The 17,816-nt window shown below is 37.1% G+C and overlaps 1 protein-coding gene and 1 long non-coding RNA gene across 5 annotated transcripts in view; one reads left to right on the top strand and one right to left on the bottom strand.

Moving 5' to 3' along the window:
- Positions 1–9,734, top strand: part of LOC127505170 (6-phosphofructo-2-kinase/fructose-2,6-bisphosphatase-like) — a 128,088-nt gene extending 118,354 nt beyond the window's left edge. For 3 of the 4 annotated variants that reach the window (XM_051880545.1, XM_051880544.1, XM_051880550.1), the window contains 2 exons: positions 8,941–9,028; positions 9,467–9,734. In XM_051880545.1, coding sequence (XP_051736505.1) covers positions 8,941–9,028; positions 9,467–9,603 — 225 coding nt within the window. In that variant the 3' untranslated portion in view covers positions 9,604–9,734. Of the gene's footprint in view, positions 1–8,940; positions 9,029–9,466 lie in introns of those variants that run through there. The other variant, XR_007927627.1, reaches the window with a different exon arrangement.
- Positions 9,560–11,323, bottom strand: LOC127505201 (uncharacterized). The gene is made up of 4 exons (XR_007927639.1): positions 10,319–11,323; positions 10,119–10,193; positions 9,817–10,026; positions 9,560–9,701 (listed from the first exon to the last, which is right to left on the bottom strand). It is a non-coding gene; the product is annotated as an uncharacterized LOC127505201 (long non-coding RNA).
- Between the last annotated feature and the right edge of the window lie 6,493 nt (positions 11,324–17,816).

Below are 17,816 nucleotides of genomic sequence, written 5' to 3'. Positions count from 1 at the left end.
TCGTTGAAGGGCGTGTCCGTGGCGGCCTGACAAAGTCTGATATTTTGCCATGAAGGAGGAAGCTGTTGTTACTCAGGCATACAGTGTCCAAACTTCACATGTGTGATAAGAGTCCTTATTTAAAGACATCCATATGCCAATATTCAGATAGTCATAGCGCCACCTGCTGGCAACAGGAAATGGCCTGCTTTACACTGTAATTCACTCCCTGAAACACATTTCAATATGCCACGAAATACAAAACATACTAGAAACACGTTAAATCATGCAACACTTGGCTAAGAGCTAACTTTTGCGATTAACGCCACAAAACAGGAAGTTGTTGTAACTCAGGCATACAATGTCCGATCTGCTCCAAACTTCACATGTTTGATAATAGTCCTGGCCTGAAGACATCTACTTGGCAATATTCAGTAACAGTTAAAGCGCCACCTGTTGGCAACAGGAAGTGTGTCACTTCCCAGATAGCAGACCAACCTTGAATCAACGTTGAATCAATGTTAATGCATTAACCAAATTATCATTGAATCAACATTGACAATCATTGATCAACGTTGAATTTTACATTGATTTTTCATCAGGTTTGCACCCTGAAATAATGTTATTTCAATGATGAAAAATAGATCAACATGTTTGTAAAATCAATGTTTTTTCAACCTTAAATCATCTATTTAACATTGAATTAACGTGGAAACAATATCAAATCAATCTTGCTTTATGTACAGCAAGATTCTAAGCCAGTTAAATGTCTATTTCTACTCATTTCAATCAGAGACAAATGTAAGGGCTGCAGTTAATATGGTTTTAATGAAAAATTCACAACTTCCTTCAGTTTACATACAAATGTATTCATTTATAACCACACACTGAACAGGAATTAACATCACATTCAGGAAAAACAAGTGGCTGTAAAAATGGCATTTCATGGTGACTAAAACAAATAAACCTGGTTTTACAGAGAGGGCTTAGGCTAAGCCAGGATCAGACCTTAGTTCAATTATTTCAGTAGCTTTTATAGACATGCCTTAGAAAAAACAATCATTACTGGTGTTTATCTTGAGACAAAACAATGGCAGTGACATATTTTAAGATATGTTTTCAGTTAAAACAGCTCAGACATACATTTTAGTCTGGGACTAGATTTAAGCCTTGTCTGTGAAAGGGGTTAAGTAGTAAAAAAAAAAAAAAAAAAAACATTAGTGGCATTCATCTTGAGACAAAACAATAGCACAGACAAATTGTAAGATGTCAGTGCAAGTTACTTTTAGTTAAAACAGCTCAAACATGCATTTTAGTCATTGGGAGAAAAAAGCCTGGAAAACTGTGACGACATAAATGCAACCTGCATCTGTAAAATGGAAGTAAATACACATGGAAATGAAGACAGAAACACAGTACTACAGACTGAAACATTACCACAGTTCACTGCTCAGGACTTGAAGCTTTTCAAGGATTGAAGCTATTCTTCTAATGCAAAAAGTATGTCCTTATTCATTAAATTGATACTCTGACGAACTCAGGGATTTACACCACAAGCAACGCCCACAAGCTGATCAGGAGCATAACGGAGCCAGTTTTGCAGAAACAGCAAATACAAACTTTGAGGCCTCCTTTTTTTCAGCCTTCACTTGTTGTAAGACATCTAAAGAAAACAAAGACAAACAGGAAGTTAAAACTGCACAATGTTCTTAAACATTTGATCGGTAGTAGTGTATGACTGACAGAAGGTGGGTCATAAATATTTGGAAATGTGACTGTTACAATGTACAACAAAATTAAGTGAAACTTGAAATATGATTAAAAAAGCAGGTGGTTCATGAAGTTCTCCCCCTACTTCCGAATAATGAACACCACCATGAAGAGCTGCTCAAGGTCACCCTCACAATCATCTGTCTGGTTATCCTAAAGTTGTGTACATAAAACAAACAGTTTCATTGCCTTTTGCTAGAATGACTAGAAAATAAACAAATGTATACTTTTTCTGAAAAAATAACACATGGGAACACAGGCAAAACAAAATTATTACAAAACAGATATTTTCCAGAAAAAAACAACAACACAAAAGTCACATGCATTTGGGATGGCATAAAGGTGAGTTAATGAACATCTGGTTTGGACATTAGTAATTTATTATCCATTAACAACTATATCAGTTTTTATAGAAATTACTTACCATGTATTGTAAAGTGTCCTCAGTCATCAAACATCATTGAAAAGCTTTAGGTCCTAAGGGGAGAAACATTTTTACAGCATTATTAGTGGTCGATAGTTGTTTGCCAGGTCAATTAATTAGTTGTGCAAATACTACTATTATAATCTACAATTTCTACTACTACTAAAAAAAAATCATGATCATGATACTAAAAAAAAATCCTAACATTTTTCCCTGGACGAAGCAAAACACCAAGTTAGGCAAATGTAACGTTAGCTCACAATGTTTTTTTCTTACAGATTTGGATCATCATTTTTGGCAAACATATACATCAAATCAGAGCTAACATGTCAAAGACAAATAAAAGAACAGAAAAATATTAATTTAAAAACTTAACTCAATATTATAATGCAGGAATCCTCACTGTGCCTCGGGCGTTTTCTCCCGCACCACGCGACTTGGGTAAATTTGGTTTTATATTCGCACATTCGGACTTCCGCATAGGCTACAATGACTTTGTACACTACATTGGGCATTCAGTGGAAATATCTCGCGCTGCATACACGGTAAAGGAGGAATTCATTTTAAATTCGATTAATTACGATTCTGTTAGGATTCATGTCCACAAACAACGTTAATGAACTATAAAACACACATTTAAACGCTGCATTATCTAATATATAAAGTAAAACAAATTTCCAAATTCAACCTACCTTTCAGTCCGAGAAAATCGATCGATTCGAGCAGAAAGTTCAAGACGCTCGTGCGTCGTGACGTCAGAAAAACGTCTGACGCGAGATCCTTAAAGTGCAGGTGATGTTTTAAGTAGTTGTGAATTTACTGTTTAAGTTGAAAGAATGTAACGTTATTATAATAATAATGTCCAGCTGGTTCATCTCACTGACTTCCAACTGGTTGGAGTTTATCTACACACTTCAGTTGGCAGGATTATTTTTTTTTTTTTTTTTGTGGGACTAGAGGGAAGGGTCATGAGGAGCATGAATGCTAATGTGAATAAAGTGTTGAATGAGGGGACAGATGAATTGACATAGCTTAGTCTAAGTTCCACCAGTGATGAAACTGACCAAAAATCAACATTGATTCAATGTTGTCTTTTTCAACACTGAAAAGCATTGAAATTTCAACGTTGATTCAATATTATTTAGCATTGAATTTTCAATCTCAACCAAAATGATGATTCTGATGGAATTTCAACATTGAATCAATGTCACCTTGCTATCTTGGTTTGAAATGAATTTGCCGTAATTCTCCTGTATTTACTCACTTACATGCATGTCACCCACTGTTCACTGTTTTCCTAAAGCCAACGGGTGGCGGTTAGCCCGGATGCGAGGGCCCTTTCATCGCTGCTTGCAGCTTTATTTAGGGCCAAAGCCAAAGGCTGAAGGCCCTATTGTTTTCTTTAGGATTATTATTAGGGCCCAAGCCACTAAGGCGCAGGGGCCTATTGTTCTCCTAAGGATTATTATTATTTATTTTATTTTTTTCAGACTTCCAGGGCTTTTTTGGGGCCTTAACGTGCTCAAAAACTCTTGAAAATTGGCACACACATTGGAATCTGCGGCCATTAGGACACCGCAGAGGCTGGTATTCGGGCGTGGCGGGGGGCTCGACAGCGCCCCCTTGAAAGAAGTCCAAAAACTTGGTCCATATATCAAACACGCTTGCACGTATTAGTATGGAACTCGGTACACATATAGACCTCATCGGGCCTAACAACTTTCGTGCTCTAAGTTATACGCCACCCCAACAGGAAGTCGCCTATTACGGGTTGTTTGAAAAATGCATGCTCTGGAATTTGATATACTCCTCCTAAGCGATTAATCTGATCACCACCAAACGCGGTCAGCATGAAGTCAAGATATTGAGGATGTAAAATTGCCAGCAGATTTTTGATATCTCGAACGGTTTGGCCGTGGCGAGGCAACAAATTTATGGCGAGAAAAGGGAATCAGGAAGTGTGTTATAACTTATGCATACATTGATTGATTTTTATGAAACTTCACCAGTGTGTTCATTATAGGAGTCTGATCACATGGATGTGACTATTTTGAGTCAAAGTTATAGCGCCAGCAACTGGCAGCAAGAAGTGTGTCACTTTCAAAATGCATTGAGTTCACTCTGTTATTTTTACCTGATTTGCTTCAAACTTCATCACAATAATGTCAAAACATGGCAGATGTAGACCTGTGAATGTATTTGTGATATCTTAAATATTGTTGCCATGGCAACATGTCAAACTTTAATAATATTCTTTAGTTTTTTTGAGGCTCTTAACATGCTTCAAATTGCATGAAACTTGACACACACATCAATGTTGTCAACCAACAGACATGGACAAAGCCTTACAAACGGGCGTGGTGGAGGGGATCAGTAGCGGCAACTTTTGACAAAAGTAGGGGGGGGGAATTTTTACCTACAGTCACCAAACTCGGTACACATATTGTTCTCATTAAGCCGGACAACTTTCTAATTTACAGTCATTAGCTCCAACCAACAGGAAGTCAGATATTTTAGTTTGAATGTGGATTTTTCACACTCTCTCTCTCTCTGTCCTACCCCCCATCCCCTCAGTCTCACTCTTTCTCTCTCTCTCTCTCTCGCTCTCTCTCTCTGTGTGTGTGGGTCTCTGTCTGTCTGTGTGTGGGTGTGTGTGTGTTTTGTTTGTGTGATCATATGGGCACCAACTGCTGCAGTAAATGTGGTGTATTCAAATGACTTTGACATAGTCTTTTTATGTTTAACCGTTTTAAATGCCTATTGCCCACCGTGCACAGTCGCCCTGAAGCCACCGGGGTGGTGGTGCCACCAGGCTTTGGCCCACCATCGCTGCTTGCAGCTATATTTATTAGGGCCCGAGCACCAAAGTGCGAGGACCCTATTGGATTTCCTCCGTTTATTATTATTATTATTAGGGCCCGAGCACCAAAGTGCGAGGACCCTATTAGATTTCCTCCGTTTATTAGGGCCCAAGCACCGATGGTGTGAGGACCCTATTGTAATTGCTTCGTTTATTATTAGGGCCCAAGCCACTAATGGCGCAGGGCCCTCTTGATCCCCTAAGGATTATTAGGGCCCAAGCCACTAAGGCGCAAGGGCCTATTGTTCTCCTAAGGATTATTATTATTAGGGCCCAAGCCACTAAGGTGCAGGGGCCTGTTGTTCTCCTAAGGATTTTTTTTTTTTTTCTTTTTTTTTTTCTTCAACCTTCCAGGGCTTTTTGGGGGCCTTAACGTGCTCAAAAACTCTTGAAAATTGGCACACACATTGGAATCTGCGGCCATTAGGACGCCGCAGAGGCTGGGACCTGGGCGTGGCATGGGGGCTCAACAGCGTCCCCTTGAATGGGATCCAAAAACTTGGCCATTTATCAAACACGCTTGCATGTATTAGTATGAAACTCAGTACACATAAAGACCTCATCGGGCCGAACAACTTTCGTGCTCTAAGTTATACGCCAGCTCAACAGGAAGTCAGTTATTATAGGTTGTTTGAAAAACACATGCTCTGGAATTTGATATACTCCTCCTAGGCGATTAATCCGATCACCACCAAACTCGGTCAGCATGAAGTCAAGACACTGATGATGAAAAATTGCCAGCGGATTTTTGATATCTCGAACAGTTTGGCCGTGGCGAGGCAACGGATTTATGGCGAGAAAAGGGAAACACGAAATGTGTTATAACTTCTGCATACATTGATTGATTTTTATGAAACTTCAGCTGTGTGTTCATTGTAGGTGTCCGATCACATGGATGTGACTATTGTGAGTCAAAGTTATAGCGCCACCAACTGGCAGCAAGAAGTGTGTCACTTTCAAAATGCTTTGAGATCGCCCTCTTTTTTTTACCCGATTTGCTTCAAACTTCATCACAATAATGTCAAAACATGGCAGATGTAGACCTGTGAATGTATTTGTGATATCTTAAATATTGTTGCCATGGCAACATGTCAAACTTTAATAATATTCTTGAGTGTTTTTGAGGCTCTTAACATGCATCAAATTGCATGAAACTTGACACACACATCAATATTGTCGACCAGTAGACATGGACAAAGCCTTAGAAACGGGCGTGGTGGAGGGGCTCAGTAGCGCCACCTTTTGACAAAAGTGGGGGGGTTGTTTTTACCTACAGTCACCAAACTCAGTACACATATTGGTCTCATTAAGCCGGACAACTTTCTAATTTACAGTCATTAGCTCCAACCAACAGGAAGTCAGATATTTTGGTTTGAATGTGGATTTTTCACACACTCTCTCTCTCTCTCTCTGTCCTACCCCCCTCCCCCCTCAGTCTCACTCTCTCTCTCTCTCTCTCTCTCTCTCTCTGTGTGTTTGTGTGTGTGTGTGTGTGTATGTGTGTGTGTGATCATATGGGCACCAACTGCTGCAGCAAATGTGGTGTATTCAAATGAATTTTAAATAGTCCTTTTATGTTTAACTGTTTTAAATGCCTATTGCCCGTCATGCACAGTTGCCGTGAAGCCACCGGGGTGGCGGTGCCACCAGGCATGGGCCCACCATCATTGCTTGCAGCTATATTTCTTCTTCTTCTTCTTCTTCTTCTCCCAAATGAATCGCTTTTTTGCAACAGGAAATGACATGTTTTACACTGTGATTAACTCCTCATAGAGATTTAACCAGATCAACATCATATGTTATCAGTCTAATCTTAAGACTTTAGCGATGATAAATATCAAAGATCTTGTATTTTTGCTGAAGGGCGTGTCCGTGGCAGCCTGACAAAATCTGATATTTCGCCATGAAAGAGGAAGCTGTTGTAACTCAGGCATACTATGTCCGATGTGCCCCAAACTTCACATGTGTGATAAGAGTACTGACCTAAAGACATCTATATGACAATATTCAGTTAGTCATAGAGCCACCTGCTGGCAACAGGAAATGACATGCTTTACACTGTAATTCACTACTACGTTTGATAATATTTCTGGCCTGAACACATCTATATCACAATATTCGGTTACCACCTGTCAAAGCGCCACCTGTTGGCAGCAGGAAGTCTGGCACTTTGAAATGACTTTGCCATAATTCTGCTGTATTTACTCACTTACAAATATTTCACCCACTGTTCACTGTTTTCCTAAGGCCAATGGGTGGCCGTGAGCCCGGGTGCGAGGGCCCTTTCATCACTGCTTGCAGCTTTAATCAGGGCCTGAGCACCAAAGTGCGAGGACCCTATTGGATTTCCTCCGTTTATTAGGGCCCGAGCACCAAAGTGCAAGGACCTATTGGATTTCCTCCGTTTATTATTATTATTATTCTTTTCCAAACATTATCGCATTTTTGAGGGCCTAAAAATGCTCGAAAACTCACGAAACTTTGCACACGCGTCAGGACTGGTGAAAATTGACAAACTCCTCCTACAGTTTTAATCCGATCATCTTCAAATTCGGTTTGTGTAATCATAAGGCTTGTGCGACGCTAAATTGCGAAGATCTTGAGTTTTCGTAAAAGGACATGTCCCTGGCGGCCTGACAAATTTTGATGTTTTGCCATGAAACAGGAAGTTGCTGTAACTAAGGCAAACAATGGCTGCGTCCGAAACCGCCTACTCAATGAGTAGGTACTGTGGGATTACAAATTTGTACTATGTTATATCTAGGTTCCAATGTAATAGTATATGAACTGAAAACTTTATATACATTGTGTTTTACATTCTGAGGTAAAGATAATGACATTCTAAGGAGATCAAGGCAGGCAGCCCATGTGTCTGTGAAATTAACCTTTTGTCTTCATACACTTCCTAACCATTTGGCAGAACAAGCTCAAAGCACAGCTGTGCCTTTGTCTCTATGATAATGTAAAGGTATGGGCAATACTGCCAGACTGATTGGATTAGCACCTATGCATTTGAATGACACCGTTATGCTGATTAGATCATGGCTGGGAAATGTAGGGAATGGGCTGATTCCTGCACTGCATTTGCATGCTTTGTTTAGATTGTCTCCACTTCTACTCTATGTATCCCTCCCCCTTGAATGTATATGAACTACCAAGTACACTGCCTTAGTTGGACTTGGATGACTACAGCGACCCACAGCACGTTTCTCAATAAAGAGTAACTTCTGCTTGAAAGATATCCCAACGTCTCCTGGTCTCTGCTTCGACGAGGAAAAAGTTTCCTACAGTACTTAATTTCAATAAGTACTTACTTAACGAGCGCTAAAAGAGTAGGTACTTAATAGCCAAATCTCGTTGAGTATGAATGCGATCCGAAAATAATCCGCCATGTTGACGTTATCATGTGACCTACGACGTTATCACAAGCGCAACAACTTAAAAGATATGAGTGACAGGTTTAATTCATCTATCTGTAAATATCTTGATATTGATCAAACTTGCTTATTTTGTGGTCTTGTTGAAGAAACAGCTGCCAGTAATTTTGTAATTGTAGTACAACTAATATATTTTGGGTTCATTTAAAGTTCTTATATTTTTATAATGTGAGTTTATTTTTTGTTGAATATGTTGTTAATTTCTTTATTTTATATGCAAAAATGTTCATCCACAAGCAAAAGTGGCATACATTTCATTTGTTTTCCTTTTTTTCTTGTTGAATTAGCTCTAGTTTCAACCCTCAGGCTTATAAATAAAAAAATTTTATGCATTATGATGTATTCAAAATATTTAACCTTATCATCATGCTTTATGTCTGTGTATATAATCTCAAACTATGATGTATACAAACACGTTTGGTTTTTTGTCATTATTATTGTTTATTGTTACCTAGTTCTGTTTTCTTCAGTGTTATCAATGTCTGAAGCCAAAAAAGATATCAGCAGCTGCTCGAAGATCTCGCCTTTGGAGAAGACTGATTTTATACTCAAAAAAATGTAAGTATAACTACTTAAAATAAGATTACCCCAGAATTCACTGCTTTGCTAGCCCACCCCAACACTCACACACAATTATATTGATAAATGCTGACCAATACTTCATTATATTACTTTTCATTTTACTTCTTTAGTAAAACAAGCAAAATGTAATGTTTTGTCATATAACATAGCTATGCATGAATACACACTAGACAAATACAGCTGATGTGAATACATCTCAATTTACAGTCAATTCATGCATTAATTCATTGCTTAATAAAATATATAAATTTACTGATAATAATAGCATAATTAATAAAAAAAAGTAAAAGAATTAATAAAAGTAATAATGACAAATAAATGCATATGCAAGTCAACAACACATGAAACAAAGCTTTATTCAAATTTATTGATCTGACAATCACGTATTTACAATCCTACTGCCATCTCACACAGCTGTGCCAATTCTGCAGCTTTATTCTGATGAAGCAGCTGATGAACACCTTCATCCATCATGTCCCTCACTGCTGCTCTTCTCAGTGGGGACATTGTTGATCCAGAGGATGAGGAAGATGATGATGATGGACCCCTGAACCCCACAACCTTGAAGCAAGAGTGGGAGAAGATGTGCAGGACAATATGGCTGCTGCTGTGTCTGCTGCAAACATTCATGTGCTCTCCATCAGCATGACTAAATAAACAGATTAAAACATTTTACAATTCATTAATGTCAGCATTCTGTTTCTTGCCATATTTCATTTAATATTTTTACAATTACTTGCTAATTTTTGTCGTAGCTTCATTACTTTTGTGGTGTGGTGGTGGGCTAAACCACTGAGCTGGTCAGCAGAAGGTTGCTGGTTCAATCTCTGCAGCATCACCTCCAGTGTGTCCTTGATCAAGTCACTTGGAAGGAGGAGTGATGGAGCGTCTCGTCCATGGCTCTACACCATTTCCAGGACCTGCTGTGGCTCTCCATCCTCAGTGCTCACACCAGTCTGAGGACATTTCACATCCTACAACAATGCACAAATATAATACAAAAGCAGTCATCTTAACAGCACAGTGTCATTTGATTTCTGTATTAGAAGTAACAAAATGATCTTACTTTATATTTTTGTTTCAAGTTTTCCTTTTTTGCTGCAGTCACCTTGTCTTGTAGGTCCTGCTTCACCACAAAGCTCTGTAGCAAATGCACAGAAATCAAGATTCAAAAAAGTGCTGTAATAACTCTGTTTAAATTACAATAATTAAAATAAACTAGACTTTAGATTTAAATAGACTTATTCATTTCTGCAGTATCCTCACTCAAAGCCTTTGATGGCAGCATTCCTTCATCATCGGATGAACACACGTGTGATCATCTGTCCCTGTAACATCCAGACAAGATTCAAGTTTTCTCTGAGATTTATTTGCTCAATACTACATTTACATGTTTATACTCTTTTTATCCAATACAAATGTTCCTTAATTTACCAACAGTACTAATGGACAAATAAAATAGATTAAACTTATGTTTATTTTATGTAGATTTATTTATTTACGTTATTTTCATTCATGTAATGTAAGCAGTGTTGACAACAGTGAATTCTACATAATAGCACACATACATCACTCATACATAATCCATCACTCATAAGCCATAATACTTAAAGAAGATGTTCCTGTCAGATGTTAAATAAACATTTAATAAGCACCTTTAAGATGTGGTTTAGAATATGTAAATCCACTTCGGAGAATTAAGTTATGTGTGTTTACTAGAGCTCCCCTGTTATCATAATAAATCGTGTTTTTACTGTAAAATCACAACTATAGTGTCTAGCATCTTTACACATTCAGCGGTTTACTCTACAGTAGTTCAACAAATGCTATTTTATTACAAGGAACCGTGTTTTTAGTTTTCAGTACTCACATTTGAAAGCATCCGCGCCGCTTTTCTCCTCCGTGTTCAATTATGACGTATCCTCTCCCGTGGCCTCCTGGGATAGAAAAGTATCGATCGAGGAACACTTCAGAATCTGGGTGGAAGTAGTAGGCCATCCGGGAACTTCTCAACTACTCATTTATGATTACTGAGGTTTCTGACATACTTAATTGCTCGCCTACTGCTTTTTCCCTATTATATAGTAGAGAAGTAGGCGGTTTCGGACGCACTTTAAGTAGACGCACGTCCGCATCTCGCGAGAATTAGTACGTCACCCAGGTAATTTTCGCCTACTCTTTTTGCTTCGGACATACTTATTCGCTCGCCTACTGCTTTTCCCCTACTAAATAGTAGAGAAGTAGGCGGTTTCGGACGCAGCTAAAGTCCGATCTGCCCCAAACTTCACACACTTGATAAAAGTCCTGTCCTGAACACATGTCCATGCCTATATTCAGTTATAGTCATAGCGCCACCTGCTGTCAACAGGAAGTGACATGTTTAACGCTGTTATGGTCTCCTGACAGCATATTAAAATGTGCCAGCAAGTTCTAAACAGGCTAGCAACATGCTAGAAAAAATGTTAGCAAAACACTTAGCTAAGTGCTAAAGCATGCTATTAATACAGTGTAAGAGGAAGTTGCTTTAACTCAGGCATGCAATGTCCAATCTACCCCAAACTTCACACATTTGATAAGAGTTCTTCCCTGAAGACATCTACATGACAATATTCAGTTACAGTTATAGCACCACCTGCTGGCAACAGGAAGTGACGTTTTTAACAATATGATGCACTATTAGCAACATACTAAAATATGCAATTGACTACTAAACATGCTAGAAACATTCTAAATCATGCTAGCAATACCTAGCTGAACACCCAACACCTAAAGCATGTTATTATCGTCATGAAACAGGAAGTTATTGTAACTCAAGCATACAGTGTCTGATCTGCCCCAAACTTCACATGTGTGATAAGAGTCCTGGCCCAAAGACATCTATATGCCAATATTCAGTTAGTCATAGCGCCACCTGTTGGCAACAGGAAATGGCATGCTTTACACTGTAATTCACTCCCTGAAACACATTTTAATATGCCAAGAAGTTCCAAACATACTAGAAACACGTTAAGTCATGCAACACTTGTCTGAGTGCTAATGTTTGCGATTAACAACGCGAAACAGGAAGTTGTTGTAACTCCGATCTGTTCCAACACGCTTACATGCATGTTGTCCACTGTTCACTGTTTTCCTAAGGCCAACGGGTGGCGGTGAGCCCGGGTGCGAGGGCCCTTTCATCGCTGTTTGCAGCTTTAATTTTTGTTTGTTTTTTTGTTTTTTGGGTCAATCTAAACGCTTTATTCAATAATCAGTAAGCATTAAGCATACTACTTCCATTATTTAACTCTTGGTTTAGTTCACAGTAATGTCAATTAACAACAACAACAACAAAAAAAATAATTTAAACCATACAAAATGATTAAATAAGTGATTTAATTAAAATGATTTGAAGTTGGGTTAGGTCTTTATTTTCATTGCATTTATTTTTTTACAACAGTTTTTATGAGCTAGTTAAGATAAAGTAAAATAAATAATGTAAAAAAAAATCAAGTTTATTAAAAATTGTGCTAATTCTAAAATGTGGATTGTGTAGACTTGTTAAAAGTTCAATCTGTTCAAATAATGAAAACGTAAGGAATTAATAAGGAAAACAAGCATGTAAAATGTTTGTATGTATGTTGTTTAATCTGTTAACTGTGACTGGCCCACCGGTTCATAAAAATTGTTTTACAGTATGTTTTATATTCTATTCATTCTGTTCTTTTGTATTATTAATGTTAATCCAGAAATTTATAAGAGAGATGCTACGCTTAGTACAGCCACCATGGGTAATTAAAGACAGACTATTTTCCTCACTTTTAATCACTTCAGTTAGCCTATAGAGTAGGTGCTGATCTCAATACCTTTTTGATTTCAGCGTTTACCAGATTGACCAGACATTTTAGTTGTGCACTATTCTTTAACTAATCTGACACATTTATCACTTATTTCGTTTAATGCTAGTGGGTTAAGAAATAACGTTACAAGGAAAGCTCTATTTCTTTTTGCCAAACAGTTTAGGGTGGATTTTTGTTTTGTACAAGAAGCTCATCAAAAAAATCAAAAAAAGAATATACTAAATTTTGGACTTCACAATGGGGTAATTCATTATGGTTTGATCATGGGTCTGAACACTCAGCTGGAGTAATTATTTTAAAGAATAGATTTAATGGAGATGTTCTACATGCAGAATGTTATCCTGCAGGACATTTTATTTGCCAGGTAATTAAATATGTTGATAATATATTCATCTTGGGAAATTTATATGGGTATAACAACAAATTGTAAAAAAAAAAATAAATAAATAAATAAATCAATCCATAGAAAATATATTTATTGAATGGTTAAATAAATATCCAAATGCCATTTTATTAGTTGGAGGGGATTTTAATATTATAATAAACGGAACAATGGATAAATGGCCACCAGGTCGACATCTTAAAAACTTCATGGATAAATTCAATCTTACAGATATTTGGAGAGCCAAGTTTCCACATAATAAATCATTTACTTGGAGTAATAAAACAGGGTCTAGTCAATCCAGAATTGACTTCTGGTTATTGTCTGAGAGCTTTAACAAAGATGATGTAGACGTTGACATTATTTCTCCACCACTAACAGATCATAAAGCTATCAGCATTAATATTAAATTCTCTAATACAAATTGTTTCATTAATGGAACATATTGGAAACTTAACAATTTACTGCTACTATGATATGATGAAGTTAAAAAAGTAATCACTGGATTGATATGTAGCTTTTTGGGTTATTCTCCTTATTGGCTTTATTTCAGTTTGTTCAATGAGAACTTCTGAAATTTGAGATCACTAAATATTTAAGAAAATTTGGCAACGCAAAAGACGCAAAAGAGCTTAAGAAACCGACATTGTTGTTGAAATAACAAAATTAACAAATAAATGCCCAGACAATTTATTGGATGAAGAATTTACTATTATCAGATCTGCAAATCAAACTGGATAAACTATATAGAAAGAAAGTTGAAGGTTGAAAGTTGATTTGTTCGATCAAGGAGACGATGGCTTGAAGAAGGCGAACAAAATTCATACTACTATTCACTATTACTACTATTTCCAAAATCTTATATCACGGGTTAAGTCATATAATATCACCCTAACTGTACTGTGTGACATGGCTACTCTTTATTCCGGACATGGCCATAGAACATCGTCTGGTCTGGATTTGTAAAATGTCCTGGGCTGGCAAACATGAACAGCAACATCTTCAACAGATTTGATAACAGGGACTCTGGAATGGACGAGCTTGTTATTTTCCATTATTAATCATTTGAATGAATGGACTTGTGTTTTATTGAGATTCGGACACCGGTCAGAACACGGAAAGGAAGCAGCGCATATATGCTACAGTGAATTCGACGCAAGCATATTGATCAATGCATTTGAAACGAGACCACAAATTCACTTCACATTCATATTTCCTACTTTTACATGCACAACATGTGACAAATGCTTAAAATACAACGCATATTTCAAAGATCCAAAATAGAACGAGGCGTCAGTTACAGTAGAACATTTTGTCGCGTCGCATCACTTCCCGTGTGGACAGTTACAGCATAACTGATTATAATGGGTTTTTCTTGGCGTGGTCTTATTATTAATCACACGTCTTGACAGCAACAGAAACAAACTTATTTTCTATAAAGCGGTGGTAGCCTTGAGCCTACCCCCATAAACTGATGTCCAGGGGCAACCTTGTATGAATGCCACGTTAATTCCAATCGATAAATTCAGTTAGATGATAAGGCTGTAGGGCAGTTACCAGTAAAATCCAATCAGAGCTTTATCAGAGCCATCAATACAGAAGAGACATGAATTTACACAGCAATTAGCCTACAAGTGCGTACAAATGTTATGAGATAAACGTTTTACATTTTGAAGACAGAAATATGACATGATGGAATCAGTGAAATGATGTTGTTTTGAATTTCAAATGCAGAATGAAAATGCAGAATAGAGGAATTATTATATTAACCTTTACTCAGGGTGCGATTTGTAGGGGGGGATTTGCCTCAAAAAATTTAAAAAAAAATTAAAAAAAAAAAAAAAAAAGAAAGAAAGAAAACAAAGTTGATTGAATATTTACATGTTTGTATCTCGTTATTCTTTTCAGAATATCAATAAATAGAAACTAGGAATTATTAGTGTCATTGGCGTGTGTGTTTCACTAGCTCCGTTTCCATGGGCACATTTTGATTGATCTAATTCTGGATATTTCCAGTTGATAACTTAGCCTTAGACATGAGATTAATAATAAGACCACACCAAGATAACCCATTATAATCAGTGAAGCTGTGACTGTGACTTCTTGTATTTCGGCCACACCACAAGGTGTCACTGTGGCCTCAACGATTCGCCCTCGCCTACTCTGAGCTCGATTGCCATGTCTGAGGTAAACCATTAGGGACAAAGAAATGTAAAAATACATAAATGTAAAAATAAAGAAATGTAGAAATAAAGAAATGTAGAATTGAATAAATGTGGAAATGAACAAATATGGAAATAAATACATAAATAAATAAATGTGGAAATAAATATATACATAAATAAGGAAATAAATGTATAAATAATTATTTATTTTTATTTATTTATTTATTTATTTATTTATTGCTTTTCTATGTAATTTAGTTATATATTTATTCATTTATTTTTGTTTTTTTAAATTTCTATGTATATTTATTTATGTATTTATTTATTTTTAATTTTGGCAGACTTGGCATTCCATATTTGACTCCGTATAGAGCATCAGTTTATTTTTGATTCACTTATAAAATTTGAGTTTGAAAATTTTTTCACTAGCGCAATTAAAACCCTTTATAAGAGCAGCAACCATTCAATTAAATTGCTGTGTGGCACTTCTAGTAGGTTTAATTTGTCTAGAGGGATTAGGCAGGGTTGCCCTGTCTCTCCATATGTCAGGACACAGACGGAGGCAGAGAGGTGAGTGAAACACACAAGTTTATTTAACAGAGGCATGAACACAGGCAGACGGTGGATGCAGGTGAGTAAAGGAACAAGCAGATGGTGACTTAGCTGGCTGAATAACTAAATAATGTCTTTGCAGATGCTTGAGAACACAAGGGATGGAGAACTGAAGATGGAAGAATGGAAACACAGCAAACTCAGGTAAGTAACGTGTAAGGAGTCCAGGTACGTTGACGAGACCAGACAAAGGAGTGAGGGAAGTGAATGTCTTTATATAGTCCATGGGTGATGAGGTGCAGGTGATCAGTATTCAGGAGACTGTGAACGAGTGGGTGGAGCGTGGAGATCCGGTGACGATGCGTGGATGTTGGTGGGCGTTGGCTGTGACTCTGTGACACCATATTTATTTTTGATAATAAGTCAACTCCTCACTAATCATATTAAAGCCAGTACTGTTAAAGGTATGACTATTGTAGGGGGGGTTTAGAGTTAAATACCCAAAAGACCAGATATGATGAATGAAGACCCGGAGTCAGAGTTTAAAAAAATAATAAATTGAAGAAAATTTTACTGAAGAATAGTTTGCAGTTTTATCAGCAGAACCCAGCTTCCAGTCTCACAAGGAGTTTGTAGGCCGCTCTGCGTACATTCACATTTCCACAGCAATTATACTCTAACAGAGTCTACTAACAACATCATTATTTAGGATAAAATGATTCTGATTGGCTAAGAAAAATAGACAAAATTAGTAATCTTCCACACATGGACAGATAGCCAGAAGCATATCACCATCCATCACGATGCTGACGATCGGTCCCTAAACTTGGGATGTCCTGTTAAGTCATGAAAAGGCATCTGCAGAGCAGAATGCCAGTTGTCCACTAGCACCCATAAAGGACCTGTACAGAACAGTTAGCGCACATACAAAGATACACATGATTCACAGCTTCTTCAAGGTTGAAGTTGGCCTGAGCTTTAACTATAACAGGAAAGATTCCCAAAACATACTAAGTTGTACTTTTCTCTCAGTGAGAGGTACAAACAATATTCATCATTATTTTCTAGTGTTTGAAAATGAAAAGGAATTTAAATTTTTAACATAAGTTGAAGAAGTCATTCAAATAATGTAATATTTAGAAAGATAAATGTTGATTAATAACTTGATTTATAAATCACTCAAAAGACATATATTGAAGCAGCAGTGGATTCCAGAATCCACCCTTCAATCCCCCTTATAGGCCTAAACACCACATCTGGTCTACCAATTGAGGCCGCTTCAAAATTTTACATGCTCCCCTAGCAGGTTACAATTGAATAAATCAGACAATATGTTTACCCTTCAAGGACTTAACTAGAACAGAATATCCTACTGAGCACATAGTGCATTATTGACCATCAGAGCTTACATATAGTTGTCTTTACATGTCTTATACAAATATCATCAATCTTGGCAAATTCTGTTTTATCACCAAATTAATTAATTGCAAAACAAGTACATATTTATTCTCTGGAAGCCAGGCTTAAGGAGTAAGCACTGTAACTGCATTCCTGGCATGGGCCAGACCCTCAGTCACTCCTCAGATACTAAATACAGACATTTCCTGTAATCATAAATACCAGGATATATACACTGGTTTTTAGAAAGCTATGATTTCTAATTCATTGTATAAAACAAGAAGAGGGATCGTACATCCACTCCTTTCATTATACGGCTTATAGATAAATTTTTAGGATTCAAACCACAATTGTGTTCTAACTTAAAATTAATACTGAAAAATAATTAACCCCATGATAATCTATCTAACCCCATTTGATCTATCTAAGCA

The sequence above is a fragment of the Ctenopharyngodon idella genome, chromosome 22 (genome assembly GCF_019924925.1).
Source record: "Ctenopharyngodon idella isolate HZGC_01 chromosome 22, HZGC01, whole genome shotgun sequence".
Classification (NCBI taxonomy): domain Eukaryota; kingdom Metazoa; phylum Chordata; class Actinopteri; order Cypriniformes; family Xenocyprididae; genus Ctenopharyngodon; species Ctenopharyngodon idella.
Note: the sequence above shows the minus strand (reverse complement) of the source record. Positions and strands in the feature narration are given on the sequence as shown.